Source organism: Gossypium hirsutum, chromosome D06 (genome assembly GCF_007990345.1).
Source record: "Gossypium hirsutum isolate 1008001.06 chromosome D06, Gossypium_hirsutum_v2.1, whole genome shotgun sequence".
In the NCBI taxonomy this organism is placed as follows: domain Eukaryota; kingdom Viridiplantae; phylum Streptophyta; class Magnoliopsida; order Malvales; family Malvaceae; genus Gossypium; species Gossypium hirsutum.
The window spans coordinates 14,083,028-14,098,704 of NC_053442.1; the positions used below are offsets into that span (position 1 = coordinate 14,083,028).

At 35.5% G+C, this 15,677-nt stretch overlaps 3 protein-coding genes across 4 annotated transcripts; 1 reads left to right on the forward strand and 2 right to left on the reverse strand.

Moving 5' to 3' along the window:
* The first annotated feature begins 1,530 nt into the window (after nt 1–1,530).
* On the forward strand, nt 1,531–5,990 carry LOC107901088 (protein PLASTID MOVEMENT IMPAIRED 1-RELATED 1). Of its 2 annotated transcripts, XM_041095334.1 has the most exons (5): nt 1,531–1,884; nt 2,012–2,097; nt 2,265–2,310; nt 2,413–4,465; nt 4,569–5,990. In XM_041095334.1, the coding sequence occupies exons 3-5, from the start codon at nt 2,265–2,267 to the stop codon at nt 5,719–5,721; spliced, it is 3,252 nt and encodes a 1,083-aa protein (XP_040951268.1). In that variant the 5' UTR covers nt 1,531–1,884; nt 2,012–2,097; the 3' UTR covers nt 5,722–5,990. The 2 variants fall into 2 exon arrangements, with proteins under 2 accessions (XP_040951268.1, XP_016682443.2); XM_016826954.2 differs by having other exon boundaries at nt 2,265–4,465.
* A 3,673-nt stretch (nt 5,991–9,663) lies between these two features.
* On the reverse strand, nt 9,664–11,541 carry LOC107901087 (phenylalanine ammonia-lyase-like). The gene is made up of 2 exons (XM_041095335.1): nt 11,407–11,541; nt 9,664–11,274 (listed from the first exon to the last, which is right to left on the reverse strand). The coding sequence occupies exons 1-2, from the start codon at nt 11,435–11,437 to the stop codon at nt 9,788–9,790; spliced, it is 1,518 nt and encodes a 505-aa protein (XP_040951269.1). The 5' UTR covers nt 11,438–11,541; the 3' UTR covers nt 9,664–9,787.
* Nucleotides 11,542–11,670: 129 nt separating this feature from the next.
* On the reverse strand, nt 11,671–12,250 carry LOC121218298 (phenylalanine ammonia-lyase). The gene has a single exon (XM_041095336.1). It carries the CDS (start codon nt 12,248–12,250, stop codon nt 11,960–11,962), a length of 291 nt encoding a protein of 96 aa, XP_040951270.1. The 3' UTR covers nt 11,671–11,959.
* Nucleotides 12,251–15,677: the final 3,427 nt, after the last annotated feature.

The following is a 15,677-nucleotide window of genomic DNA, read 5'->3' on the forward strand; positions in this document are numbered from 1 at the left end:
TCGTGGCATTAGTCTGAGAATTTTCAAAACTTTATAATTTGGTCCTAATTTAGGCTCGGGTTAGTAAAAGAGCTTTCATAAGCTCGTGTAGGACCCGAAAATGATTGTGTTGCATATTTGAATGTGAATGATACTTATTTACATGAATGATTGGTTGAAATTTGCAAAATTGTTTGTTTTTGCTTCGACAACGAATGTAATGTTCTGTAGCTCGGACCCGACAATCAGGTCGGGCGAAAGGTGTTATAGATAAACACCATAGTTACCACCCAACTCTCCAAGTAGGGCATTAAATGTCGAAACGTCAATTCCACTCTTGTAATAGGCATGTAGTGCCAATATATATATACATGAAACAATTGGTGAAACACATAGTTCAATACATATCCAACCAACTCTTTAGAGAGCAAAGCACTATCTAGAACACTATGATCCCATACAATGATGCTATATTGTTACGATAATCATATGGCATGCCATATCCATCCAACTAATTTCTTATCTAGTTTACAAGGGCACTGTAACCTGGATATGAAATTTTGCATTCGTTTCCTTAGAACAATTAAGATTACTTTACAATCTTTCCATCCAAATACATTTACCCACATATAACTTTTACGGTTCTATTTCAATTTATTAACACACAGTTATCATAAAGTCATTTCACACCTTTGAAATACTATAAATTAAATATTTATCTACTTTAACATCCATTTTTTTTCTATATTTATACTATTTTTAGTCTTTTATTACTCTTTGTTTCATACTTAAGCGTATCATCAATGAATTTCCAAATTCTCAACATTTAACTTTTCTTAAAATCTAATTAAATTTCTAAGCAAATAAACACACCCTTAAAGGTTGTAGAACACAAAACAAGACTCCAAGCTTATCAAAACTTGCTTACTTAACTTTGCTTCAGGTTTCGCAAAAACACTAATACCAAAACCAAGTTACCATGAAACCATCATTATAAAGCATCCAAGTATTCAAGAAAACTATGAAAGCATGAAACGATTCTAACTTTCTAACACTTCATTACTTGACTTAATTCCACTCTCAAAGTGATGGGTTTTTGCTACTTGACATTTTCACTCAAACTCATTCAATTTCTTTGCTAATTAAAGAAGAGTTGAAGCCATAAACTTTCTAACCTGAATTAAGCCAGAGGTGACAGGTGTTATATTTCCACTTCCATTTTATTTTTGCATGAATTTTAAAAATATTTACATCTATGAATGTCACGTTAATTATAATCTAAAATTTAACCAGTATAAAGTACAACGGATAAAGACTTGGACAGAATTTAAAAAATTGAACAAAACTCACATATGGTATATGCACATGGTGAAAGTGAGTCTCACCTATTAAGATTAAGATGATGGAACTCAAACCCAAATACTTAAAATCCATAAACAAAATATTTTAAAGTATAAAATAAAATTACAAAATAGTCAGCATTTACTATAACGATAATGCTTTACCGTCCATCTCCATTAAAAGAAAATGTCTTCAACCTAAGTTTAATCCATAATGAGATCGAGTTTTGGCATCACTAAGTTTAAATAAAGTAAATCCAATTCAAAAATAGAAAGAGAGGGGGGTAACTATGAAAAATAGAAAATGTACAGCTTTGGAGAGAAATTTCACGGAGATTAAGGGTTCACCAAATAAATATTAAATACCATGTATAAATTGTCCAAAAAAAACAAACCCATGTATAACATAAATTTTATAAAATATAACCGTAATATAACGTCAGTTCGTAGTTCATTTGAAATGTTGGATAGAAAAGAAGGCAGCGGCAATTCAGAGAAGAAAGGGGGCATCCACCCGCCGAGACAAGCGCGGCTCAATAGTCTCTCAGCCGCTTAAACTCGCATCGTAATACCTCGACATCCCGGCCCTTATTCTTTTCAGCTCTTTTTCTTTTTCGCATTTTCTCCTGAGATTGTTATTTATAATTTTATTTTGTTGAATCGATTTTTTTTTTAATTTTGAATTTGGGTAGGCAAAGGCTGATGGGAGACTATGCATTGAAAGGATAAATGAGAGGCCTCTGATTGGGAAATTTCGCTTTCTGGAAAGCTCAATTTGGTAATTTATTTTAATTCAACTTTTTTGGTTTTTACATAATTCATCTATTTTGTATTGCATTGTGTTCTGTTAGATTTAGTTTTTTTTTTAATGACTTTTTAAATAAGATATTATTTTTTTACTATTGCTTAATCTGATTTTCTTTTATTACTGTTATATATAAAAAGATGATGTTGTCCAAAGTTAAAACTAGGAAGAATGGTGGAAAACCAGGTAAGTTGTTGAATGAAATTGAAGTTACTAGCAAAGCGTTGTATTTGGACAAGAACCCTCCAATGACTTCATTTTGTGCTTCTAATCCTCGTTTCAAATCAGTCATGAAAACCCACTCTTTGGAACCAAAACGAAACCTTAAGAATAGTAATGAGGACCCATCACGTAAAGACAAGAAATCCATTTGGAATTGGAAGCCGTTGAAAGCATTTTCGAATGATAAAAGCCGTAGGTTTACTTGTTGTTTCTTGCTTCAAGTACACTCCATTGATGGTTTGCCGGTCAGTTTTAAAGAACTTAGTCTATGTGTGCATTGGAAGAGGCAGGATGAGGATCTAGTGACTCAACCCGTTAAAGTTTTTGATGGAACTGCTAAATTTGAAGAGAAGTTGACACACACTTGCTCGGTGTATGGTACTAAAAGCGGATCTCACAATTCAGCCAAGTATAACGCAAAGCATTTCCTGCTTTATGCTTCTGTGTTTGGGGCACCAGACCTTGATTTGGGGAAGCATCGAGTTGACCTTACACGGTTGCTTCCACTCACATTGGAGGAATTGGAGGAAGAGAAGAGCTCAGGGAAATGGACGACAAGTTTTAAGTTATCAGGGAAGGCCAGGGGTGCTATAATGAATGTTAGTTTCGATTATTTGGTTTTATCAGATATGAAGCAGAATAGAAAAGCAGGTACCGAATTTGGTCATGATGATCAGCAGGCCACAATGAAGCATGTTGAGAGTCTTCCCTGTTTGGTTAACACCACATCCTTATCTTGCTTTCTGAGGGAGATAAAAGATCTTCATGAAATTTTTCCCATTTCAAAGTCAGACACCGATGTGGTAGATCAGAAATTTGATGAATACAAGTCAGATGATGCTTCAATTGCTTCTAAGCCTAAACCTAACATGTTGATTGAACATTTTGAGCCCACTAGACCTCCATCTTCTGTTGCATCTAAATTAAATGAATATATTGAGAAAGAAACTGAAGATAATGATTTTTCTGTTGTGGAAAAAGGGAAAGAGTTATCTTCACAGGGACAGATTAGGTTGGAGGAAGTTTCCATGGCGGATGCCGACTCCAAAGTAGAAAGTTATCAAGTTGTTGAAATTAATCCTGGCAAGGGTGCAAATTCTGAAGAATCCTATGAGCTTCATCCCTTAAATGAGGTGACTTGTGTTAATCAAGAAGATGCGCTTTTGGTGCAAGATAGCGATTCCAAAGAGGATGACCAGTTCTCAAAAGAATCACTGATGAGAGAGTTGGAGTTAGCTTTAGATGGAATTACAAATTTGGAGGCAGCCTTAGATTCTCCTGATACTGAAGACTTGGAAGACTACATGGAGCATATAGCTAATTATGAAACAAATAGGAAGTCGGAGTCAATTAGCTTGGATGGAGTTACTGAATCTGTGGCAAGTGAGTTCTTGAGTATGCTTGGAATTGATCACAGTCCATTCAGCTTGACTTCTGAGAGTGAGCCTGAATCACCAAGGGAGCGTTTACTAAGGCAATTTGAGAAAGAGACCCTAGCCGGTGGTTGTTCTTTATTTGATTTTGAAATGGCTGATGGGGAGGAACTAGAATGTGGCTTTGACATCTCAACTTCGGGGAGCTTGACTGAGGGTTTGGATATGTCATCTGTTGTTCAAGATGCTGTGCAAGACTATCAGATGGAAACTAATGGGAGGATCAAAGTGAGGGCTAAAGTTTTGGAAGACTTGGAGACAGAGGCTTTAATGCATGAATGGGGATTGAATGAGAAGGCTTTTCAGCATTCTCCACCTGCCTCTTCTTTTGGGCTTGGAAGTCCAGTTAAATTGCCTCCTGGAGAGCCACTTGAATTGCCCCCTCTTGGAGATGATCTAGGTCCATTACTTCAGACAAAGAATGGAGGGTTTTTACGATCTATGAATCCCTCACTTTTCAGAAATTCTAAAAGTGGTGGGAACCTGATCATGCAAGTGTCTAGTCCAGTTGTGGTACCTGCAGAAATGGGTTCTGATATAATGGACATACTTAAGCAACTGGCCTCAATTGGGATCGAAAAGCTCTCCATGCAGGCAAATAAGTTGATGCCTTTGGAGGATATAACTGGTAAGACAATGCAGCAAGTTGCATGGGAAGCTGCCTCCACTCTCGAGGTATCAGAGAGGTTTGTAACTCCATTTTTTATTTGTTTCCTGCCATTTATATCTTTCATAAATTTTGTTTTGGAAATCGTTCTTACATTATATACTATTGCTTCTTCTACGCAGGCAGTATCGGTTGCAGCATGATTTTGAGGTTGGGCAAAATATGTCTAGCAGGCAAAAGAGAATTAAAAGATCACCTGGACGCAGTTCTAACAAGCTTAGTTCATCCTCTGTCAATAAGATGGATTTGGATTATGTATCCCTTGAAGATCTTGCTCCACTGGCAATGGATAAGATTGAAGCACTCATGATGGAAGGGTTGAGAATTCAATCGGGCATGTCAGATGAGGATGCACCTTCAAACATCTGTGCACAGTCTATTGGAGAAATTTTGGCTCTTAAGGGTAAGGGGTTTGATATTACTGGATGCCTTGGTCTGGAGGGTACTGCTGGGTTGCAGTTGTTGGACATAAAAGACAGTGGTGAGGATGTTGACGGATTGATGGGTCTGTCACTGACACTTGATGAATGGATAAGACTTGATTGTGGGGATATTGGTGATGAAGATCAACCAAGTCAGCAAACTTCTAAAATCCTTGCTGCTCATCGTGCTACATCGTTAGGCTTGATAAGCCGAGGGTCAAAGGCAGAGAAAGGACGGGGTAAAAAGTGTGGTTTGTTTGGGAATAACTTCACAGTTGCATTTATGGTGCAACTCCGCAATCCTATAAGAAACTATGAGCCAGTTGGTGCACCAATGCTTGCTCTGATTCAAGTGGAGAGACTATTTTTCCCACCAAAGCCAAATATTAAGATATACTGTACTGTATCGTCTGCTTTGAAGAATAACAATCAAGAGGATGATGATTCTGAGTCTGCTTTGAAGGAGGCAAAAATGGAGGATATGAAGGAAGAAAAAGCTTCCCAAAAGGAAGTGATTCCTCAATTCAGAATCACTGAAGTCCATGTTGCAGGTGTGAAGACTGAGCCTGGCAGGACAAAACTTTGGGGTAGCACAACCCAACAAAAGTCTGGTTCTCGTTGGTTGCTTGCCAATGGAATGGGAAAGAGCAATAAACATCCGTTTCTGAAGTCCAATGCTGCTTCTAAATCTTCAACCCCTTCAACAACAAAGGTTCATTCAGGTGACACTTTGTGGAGCATCTCGTCCGGTATTCATGGTACAGGAGCCAAATGGAAAGACTTGGCAGCTCCCAATCGACATATTCGAAATCCTGATGTTATAATCCACAATGAAACTATCAGATTGCGATGAGTTGTTCGTGCTTTGTAGTCTGCTCGAAAGGATGACTGCTGCTAAATATGGTGTGACTGTTGGTGAGCCACTGTATACAACTCTGAGATTAGAAATGGTTGGTAAGTTCTGCTTGTGGAGATTTTCTTGTATTTATTTTGAGTGTTCAATTCAACACTAAAGCAAAGGTGAGGTTACATTTTCATTCTGGTCTTGTAAATTTATATATTTTTGTGATCAAGAATGTATGGTGTAACTCATGTCTTATTTAGTGCAATTGTGTTGTCTTATTGGTCTCCTCAACCAATCTTTCAGTTTTTTCTCTTCATGCTGTTGCCTTGGGGTGCGCCAAATGGTGGTGCCACGTTCAAATTTGCAATCAGAATGGGTTATCTGGCTTGATTCTTTAAAAGCTCACTTGAAACTAAGAAAAAGAAATGATCCCAAAAATCTGAAATTAGTGAACACAGAGCTTAAATCAATGTACTGTCATCTCAGACATCTTCATCGTCATTGTCAACTTCATCAGCGGAAGGATTCTGCGCTTTTCCCTTAATAACCTCATACTTTTTAAGTGTTAGTCTAGCAATACTTTTGAAAAGTGTTGTGAAAAAATATTTTTGAAAAATATTTTTGAAAAATACTTTTGAAAAAGTTTGGTTTAAAATTTGAATGTTTAGCATTGCTGTCAAAAAGTATTTTTGAGAAATAAAATGTTCATTTTAAATATATTATTATCAAATAACAAATATGTATTTAAATAATGTTCAAATTAGTTAATATTATTATATTTTAGTTAGAATATAAAAAAATTTTATTATAACTTATTGAAAATATTTTAATATATGAAATATAAATTTTAAATATTTTTAAATAATAAATATTAATTATTTGTAAAATTTAATTAGAATATATAAATTATATTTTAAATATTTAAATATAATCATTAAATATTTATAATTAGATATTAACACATTTGTATTATTTTAAAAAAATATTTTTTATTTTTAATTAATAATTTTAACACATTTGTGATCCCCAAAATAAAGAGCCTTGAATACTAGAAGAAAAGCACCTATACCTAGCAAAATTAAGTGAATACCCAAAATTGTGGTCATTTTATTTCTATCTTTCCATACATAACCGAAAAATGGAAAAGATTCTTCAAGAGTTTCAGGTCCTAGAAGTGCATGATAAATACCACCAAAGCCCAAGTACTAAGAAAAAAAACAGAGAAAGAATTATGTTAATGGATAGGTGAAAAAATAATTAAGTACCAAAAGTGTTTTTGATAAATAAAAAGTTAAAATTTTAGCTAAAAATAGCTTGTTTAACACAATTTTTAAAAAAAAAATAGTTTTAAAACTGAAAATAATTTTTTTAAACACTACTAAACAAGTTCTAAAAACACTTCGTATACATTCCCAGTGAAAACAACCCCCATAATACCCAACCATATATGGCAACACCGATATATGAGTTACATCATGAAGCATACCTACAGCAGTGTCCGGTGACATGTGTCTTAGAGATCTAAAGTAAGTTATCACTTGAGCATTTATGGCAATCCACGTGATAACCATTTGAATCCACATCTATCCTCGTCTCTTTATCGGTAGCCCACTAACAAGCTGGAGGATAAAGCTTAGAGATGAAAAGAAGGCGTGTTGAAGATCATAAATTAACCATATTCAATACCCTGGTTGTATGCCATAACTGCAGTTCCAGCTTTCCGACAGTGCTTCAAAGGGTTCCCTTTCTCATCTACTGTTTCGTCTGCTCGCAAAGCACCCCCTGGAGGGGCTATTGCAGCTTGGTACGCCACCATTGCGATCAATGATGATACCACCATTAATGCACTTCGCTTCCTACTAAGCCAATCAGTGTGTTCTTTCTTTCTTATCGGCATCCTTGAATTGGTTTCTGATTTTTTGGATTTATTTGAGACCAGAGACTTTGGTATCTTTGGAATGTTTGATGGACTTGGAATCCATTTAACTGCAATTACATGCCGATCCTTTGAACTTAAAACTCCAGCATCTCTGAGAATAGATTCAATTTCCATGTCTCCCAAATCTCTGGGACTTTGTTCAAAGTATCTAATGCTGTGAAGCCATTCTTATTCATTGCATTTATATCCAGTCCAGGAATAGTAAGCAAGAACTTTATGATCTGCAAAATTGTTACAGTGACATTTTTATCAAATGAAATACAATTGAACCAAAGGTTTTGGATATTATTCACATTGCTTAAACCAATAAGATTGAAATGAAAAGAAAGCATACCTCAATCAGCTTCTTGGCAACAGCAATATGTAACAAAGTGTTCCCTTCACAATCCTTGTGATTCACCATTTCATTATCATCATCTCTTCCAATCTCTTCAATCAAACTCTTCAAGCTCGCCAGCAGATAAGGCCCAGAGTGCTGTCGTCCAAGACCCGTCCAAGACCAAAGGCTCGTAAAAAAGAATATTTTTTCAGTTTTTAATGTGAAGAGAAAATTTTAAGTTAAAATAAATTAATTAAATGTGGGCTTTCAATTTTTTACTATAAATATTTTATATTTTTTAGGTTTCAAAGATTTAATGTATTACATTTTATAAAAGGAGTCTAATTTATTGTCTCGTCTATGCTCAAAATGTAAGAACAGACTCACCAGCCTATTACTTCCAACACACAAGTGCAATGCAGTTTCATCTCGTTCAGTCACCACCCGAGCGGACTCAGGCCAAGCTCAAACCAACTCACGCACTATCTTAAACCCTGCCCTTGGTGGCTACCAGGTGGAGTGGCGTCCACCCATTTTGATTTCTCACCTGGACGTCTCAGTGTCCACCTTGACCAACCTTTGACTATCTCAAGATAACCTTTTGCTGCAGAAAGGTGAAGAGCAGAGTAGTCATGGGAATCCAACTCGAAAACCAATTAGAGGTTAAGATTCAGAAGCTGTTGGACGAAACTGAGGTGGCCTAGCATGGAGGAAACATGGAGAGGAGTCTCGGAGCCGCATTTGATAGTTGATACCCGTTTTTCCATTTTTGTTTCCTTCTCTTTTGCCCCTCAAAATTGAAATAACTTTCCTTTCTTCTTCAAGTGTCTATGTTTTTCTTCTTTTTCATATATCTCCACTGTTTGATTCTGGATCAAGAATCAACCATCAAAGTTTGGTGTAATTAAAAAAAAATAAGCCACCATTGAGAGTGGAAACAGACCAGGAAAACAAGAAGTGGATAGTGGCGTACATGGACGACGATGTTAATGATGCATGGGGTCAAATTAAGTGTGTTTGGAAGCTTCTATTAATATGCGGCATTCACGTTAGTTTATGAGACTCTGCTTATATAATCATATGAAATACTGATACCATAGCTAAGTACGGCTCCAAGTTGTTGAAATTGGCCAACCATGCTGCTGTTACATGTTTTGTTTGAAGTGCATGCAGCTTGATGACATGCTGCAGCACGTATACTTGCTGTAACAGCAAGGTTTTCTCTTTAGTTTCTTTGTTAAGCTACTTAGTTGAAAATGAACTAAGTTGGTATTGTTTTGATGTTTTTAGGTGCTGATTGACATAATCAGCTTGTGTGCAAGTTAAGTTTTACTTGTTTCAAAGTAAAACTAGTGGTAGTCGGTAGTATTTGGTGATGTATTTGATTATATATATGTTGTTTTTCTAGTTGAATGAATGAGCTGAATGAGCTATCAGCCATTAGCTCCGTTGCTGCACGTTTGTGAGCAAGTAAATTGTTTTTGCTTCTTCCTCCTTTGTTTTCTGTTTTGTTCTTTTTCTAAGAGCTGCTGCCATTGTTCTTTCTTTTTCTTTTTTCTGCCTGTTAACCGAGAGCTTATGCTCTTGATGCTTTGTGTTTCTGCTTGCTGTTTGAAGAGCTTATGCTCTTAGTGTTTCATTGTTTGGTTGTTGCTGCCATTGTTCCAACACAAGTTTCTAAAATGCATGAATAAATCAGAAAAATCTCAAATTTCCATTATTAACTTCATAAATACTAATAAGACAAGCTACGTAACCCAGAAATATAGAGGTTACGATAATACAATGCAAATCAAATATAACTACAGCGAGCCAGCTTATGGTTGCCAATTAGTTAAGCACCTCATCAAAACAGCTCCTAGTTTCCCTTCATTAATGGCCTCATAAATTTTCTCTATATCCTCTCCTGGACTCACCCTTTTTTCACCAATAAGAAGCTGAGTTCCAATTTCAGTCCTTACAAATCCATATATCGGATAACTCCTGCATTTTTCGATCCTATTAGCAATCCCAAACTCTCCATTTCCAAATTTCGTTCTTGCTTTCGGTAACTCTTCTTCCAGTCTTTCCTTGAGTTCCTCTATGAAAACTGGGATCCTTTTGAATATTGAAAACCCATTTTCATCGCCTTTACAATCCTTGAGAGCCCTTTCAACAAGCACTTGTCGTAGTTTAGGCAAAAGGGTATATAAAGGATTCATGGGGTCATCGAGATAGGAGAAAACTGGTTGGTGTTCAATAACCTGTAACAGTCCTTTCTCACAAAAACGTGATTCAAGCAGTGATCCATCTTCTGCGATGTAGAGTGTTTTCTTTACTACTTGGAGAAGCACTTGTTTCACTACTTCTCTCATGTTTTCCTCCAAATGTCTCAAATCAATAGCCTGGCAAAGTGCCACCATAAACGTTGAGGACATGAGCTTTAGTATTTCAATGGCTTCTGAACTTTTTCTAGCTGAAATCAGGCCAAGGGAGTTCACGTCTTGGTTGTGTTGTTCGGCGCTTTGTACGTGCGTCGTGACGGGATTTGCAAGGTATTGGAGCTCGGAGCAATATGCTGCCATGGTGATCTCTGCTCCTTTGAATCCATAGTCTAAGCTCGGATGAGAGCCGCCACTCAAATTCGAAGGCAAACCGTTGTTGTAGTAATCGCAAACAAGCTCAGAGAATTGAGCAAACATGAGCTTCCCGATAGCTGCAATGGCGATTCGGAGATTGTCCATGGAGACACCTATAGGGGTTCCCTGAAAATTCCCACCATGGAGAGCAATGTCCCGGTCTACATCGATCAATGGATTATCGTTAACGGAATTAATTTCCCTCTCGATCGAATGCGTTGCGTGGCGAATAACTTCGATCTGTGGTCCAAGCCACTGAGGAGAGGTTCTAATTGCATACCTGTCTTGTTTAGGCTTTGTAAGAGGGTCTTTCTCATGCCTGATTTTGGCTTCTTTCATATAATCACTTCCATCTAAAAGAAACTTCATGATAGCAGCCAATTCAATCTGGCCAGGATGGTGCTTGAGCTCATGAGTGAGGGGGTCAGTGAACTCTGGCTTGCCGTGCATAACTTCACAGAACAAAGCAGAAAGAATCACCGAAAGGAGAGCCAAAAGATTGGCATCGAAACAAACTGTTGCAGCCACAGCTGAACCAACAGCCGTTCCATTCACAAGAGCTAAACCTTCCTTTGCTTGTAGCTCGAAAGGAGAACCAATTCCAGCTCTTTTTAAAGCTTCGATACCTTCGATCTCTTCACCTTCAAGGGTGACAACCTTGGAGTTATGTCTGCCTGTCAACAACCCTGCAATGTAAGATAATGGGACAAGATCACCAGATGCTGTGATAGTTCCTCTTAGAGGCAGTTTTGGGATCAAATTTTGATTCATAAGCTCAGCCATTGCTTCAAGTATCTCCCAACGGATGCCGGAATAACCTTGTATAAGCGTATTGGCACGCACAAGCATAGCTGCCTTGGAATAACTCGTCGGAAGATTTTCTTTCCCGATCACTCCGGCGTTCAAGAATCTTATAAGCTCCGCTTGGAGGTCAGCAGTTTTAGTGGTGCGCCGATGAGATGTAGCACCGAAACCGGTGGTGACTCCATAAGTGTCTGTGCCACGGGAGATGTTGTTAGTTGTAGTTGAATGATTAATATTTGGAGAAATAAAACAAAGAAAATGATAAAGAATATAATGGAGAAGAGAAATAAAATTTGTATGAAAAAATTCTTTCAAATAATCTTTTATTTCAAGCACACAAAGTTAGTAATTCTTCATCACATACAACTCTTTATATAGGAGTTGTAAGTGACTATTCATCTATATCACTATATGCTAGGAGTTGTGACTATTCATGCATGTGTGTGTCTTCTTAACTTTTCATCTTCAAGTCTCTTCACTATTCATATTCAAGTTTTTTCACTTTTCATATTCAAGTCTCTTCACTCTTCTAACTTTTCATAATTTATTTGTGCAAGGTTAATTTAATTATGTGCCAACATTAGTAACCCAGTTAGCACTGTTTGCCACTCGGTCTCGAGCAGTGGACTCATCAAGTGAAACCATCACTTGGTTTCGATGAGAAATGGCCGTGACCTGAGCCACCGTAAAGGTAGTGCCCTGAATTTCAACAGTATTAGCTTCCGCAAATTGTGACACCATTTGAGTAACTTCGTTGAAATGGGAGCAGTGGAGGGCATCAGCAGCCTTTTTCCAGTGCAAATGAGTTGAAGAGACACAGCAACCATTTTCTGAAAGGCCAAACTCAGCAGTAGCCATTGCCAAAAAGGAGGAAAATAATTTCTGGTGAGAAAGGGTCAGTGAAGAATGTAAAAATGAGAGCTAGTTTGTGGTTTGAAGTGGTGAGTTTGAGAAGTAATGGGTGAGTATTTATAGTGGTGAGTGAGTGCACTGTGGTGGGTTAGTGGGAAAGGGCTGCTTTGGGTCTGGTCAACGGTCAAGTCCTTCTAAAATAAGCCACCCACATCATGTATGGGTCATTGGTCTAACAAGGCAATTTCAGGGAAGGATAGTGGAAAGTTATATAACCTTTTTTTCTTTGTTCTTTTTTTTCTTGGGAAGAAATTATCAAGTCATATTATTTAGTTGTTCGAAAATTTTTAAATCTGTATAGTGTTTCAATAATTATAAATAGATAGGTATAATTAATTAAAAGTTATATTATTTGATTTTTTGAAAAAGAATTATAACTATTTAAATAATATTATTTGAATAGTTATAATATTAAATAAATAATTATGTGTTTATTTTAAAGACATTATTATTCAAAAAGATAACTAGATGAAAGATGTCTCTATGAAGAGACATGAAAATTCCTATTTAATTACATTTGAAAAACACACCAACAAATTCTAATATTCTTTTTTTCCTTCCTTCATTTTTCTAATATTATTAGATTATCTATAAAGTATTACTGCAGAAATCCTTTGTAAAAATTGAGTTTTTGTTATACATTGTTCAGTACGTAGTGGACTATTCTCGTCAGTGCAAAACGAAAATAATCATTGGCTTTATTGTATCCTTGAGGTTAATTTGCTTAGAACTCATTTGCACACCGAAGATAGGTGGAGGCGAATATAACCTTAAAAATAATGACTTGATACACGGTTTGAATTCTTGTCCTATTTTTTTCTTTTTCTGTTCGAGTTTCATTCGTGTATTAGATTTTCTTCACTAGAAATTTACACTAACATTAGTTGTGGAACAACAAACGTAATGATGGAAAAATGGAGTGAAAAAGGTCACAAGGGGAAAAAAGGGGGATTGTAGAATTCAAAATTAAACTAAATTTCTAGCATTTTTCTTGATGTTGACGAGATAAAAGGCTCAAATTGTAGTAGAGATCAACATTGACGGAAAAAATAGCATCCAATAGGTTCAACTATTTTTGTTGGTGTAGAAATAGAGGTGAAAATTAACGGAAAAATAAGAGAAAATGGCAAGAATACTGAATTTAGTAGATTTTCAAAGAAATTTGAGCACTGACCTGGTGGAAAATGCCACCTTCAATCATGGGACAACCCTTCCATGTGAACATGGCTACCAAGTAGTAACCACACATGAAGCACTTCAGTTCATACTTGCTCCATCCATTCATTGACTTATATTTTCAGGTCCTACAAGAAAGCCATAAAAAACGTGATGCCTTAACTATTTCTTTCCTTATTGTAATTTCTTAAAAATTTGATAATTTGATCTTTATTTTTTTAATTAAATTTAACCTTCAATTATTTTTTAAAAAAATGCAAAGTATAAATGAAAACAAACAAAAATTACACAAACAAATGAAACAAAAGCACTCACTCAATGATGCATTGGTACATGCATAGTTGCTTCCTATTTATTGGCAAAATATTACAGCCAAGTAACTTTGTGTAGATAAAATCATCATTTGAATTGCGACATTATCCAAGAAAAAACATCCCATTTTGAATTTCAAACAAAGTTTTCAATTCCAAGTAAAATAGCTTGGCCCCAAGTAAAAAAAAGATAAAGATAAGGCTTCGAGATGAGATTGTGGATACTTTCGCTTCCTCCTCTCCTAAATCTGATCAACAACATTGATTAAATTAAAACATGGCTTAAGGATTATTTACATAAAAATGTAACACATTATAAAGATTAAATTAAAAAACTCAACCTTATACTATACTTAGGCTGTCCAAAACAAATGTTCAAACTATAGTCCTAACAATTTGTCCAAACAGATGTCAGAACAAGGCATGACACAGAGTGTTCCAATAGGTAGTTCAAAGACGTGTTCGAACAACAACCGTAGCTTCAAAATTTTGAACAACTAAGGACTCAACAATCTCCCCCTTTGGCTTTTTGGCAAAACTTATCAACATGACAACAAATAATCAAAAGAACTCTCCAGATCTGAAGAGATAACACTTTAAAATATGGAAAAGAGAATCCATCATTAAACAATTAAACATATTCAATACATTAGAGGTTCATCGAACGAGCTCAAACACGAGCAAAATTTTATTCAGGTTTCCTAAAAAGAAAAGAAAAAACTTCATAGCAGCAACAAGAAAAGATTCCCCTTACCAACAACAACCTTATGATACATGCTCAGATAGGAGAAATTTATTAAAGTCAATTCAACTAATCTATTAATTTTCAAGTTTGGAAGATCAGTCGACCTATGACGAATTTTTGGATGAGATCCAGGCATTTCTAGGCTGAGATGTCTACATAGCGTTTAAAGAGCTCTTGACTTCGAAACGCACTTTGAGTCACTTGATTTCAAGTTTGGAAGCTCAAGTTATGACCATTTTAGTGAAGACTACACGAGCAGAATTTTTGGACGGGATTATTATAGAAATTATGAGTTTAGAGATTTAATTCGAGTTTAAATCATATTGAGTTCATTTTTTAGGCTTAATTTTTATCATATATACCCAATATTGTATTTATTAGGTTTTATTATTTATTTATTTATTTTGAATTTTGGATATTTTTGAAGTATTTTAAGTTGTTTAGGAGTTTTATGTTTCTTAGTCAACAAGAAAGTTCAGTTTAAAACTACTTTTTATTTAAATTAATTAGAGTTTCATTATACTTGAGATTTTATTTTGATATAATTAGTTAGCCTATATAAAAGCCTCTTCATTTTCTATTAAAAACACATTAGTTTTTTATTAATAAAACTTTCAACTCTGGGAGTTAATTTTTTTTTGTGCAAAATTGTTTTCTTGTAATTTCTAGAAGCAAGCAGTTTTTCTTCTCGATTTTCTTCAAGGAATCGTGGGAATTCATTCTTTATCATTCAATTTTCCAATGATTATTTATTGGAGGGTTGATTAGAGCCATTAATTGAATTTGTTGGGGTTTATCTCTCAAAAGTTTCAATTGGGCACTTATCTATCTATCCATTAGTTTATTTAATCTATCTTCCACTTTTTAATTTTTGTTTTATTTATTGTTTTGGATCTTTATTCTTTGTGCTTAATTATTTTTCTTTTATTTCTTTTTGGTATTTTTTATTATTTTTTAAAATCAATTTGGTTTCTTCTTTTCAAGTCAAATCTGAATCTCTTTTTTCTAGTCGAACAACTTGAATACGATATTGGTCCGCTGCTTCTCAAGGTATCTTCTTAATATTGCAAATCAGTTTAGCTAGTCTAACCTCTTTTGTAGCAAGTCTTTGCATCTCAACAGTTAAAGTGTTTAGCTCATC

What these genes read in the sequence shown, in the direction of transcription:
- LOC107901088 (XM_016826954.2), top strand. Translation starts at nt 2,265, where the DNA reads ATGATGTTGTCCAAAGTTAAAACTAGGAAGAATGGTGGAAAACCAGGT. An exon ending in ACTCTCGAGGTATCAGAGAG is followed by an intron (nt 4,466 to 4,568) that starts GTTTGTAACTCC and finishes TCTTCTACGCAG; the next exon opens with GCAGTATCGGTTGCAGCATG.
- LOC107901087 (XM_041095335.1), bottom strand. Translation starts at nt 11,437, where the DNA reads ATGCTTGTGCGTGCCAATACGCTTATACAAG. An exon ending in TGCCAATACGCTTATACAAG is followed by an intron (nt 11,275 to 11,406) that starts GTTATTCCGGCA and finishes CTTACATTGCAG; the next exon opens with GGTTGTTGACAGGCAGACAT.
- LOC121218298 (XM_041095336.1), bottom strand. Translation starts at nt 12,250, where the DNA reads ATGGCTACTGCTGAGTTTGGCCTTTCAGAAAATGGTTGCTGTGTCTCT.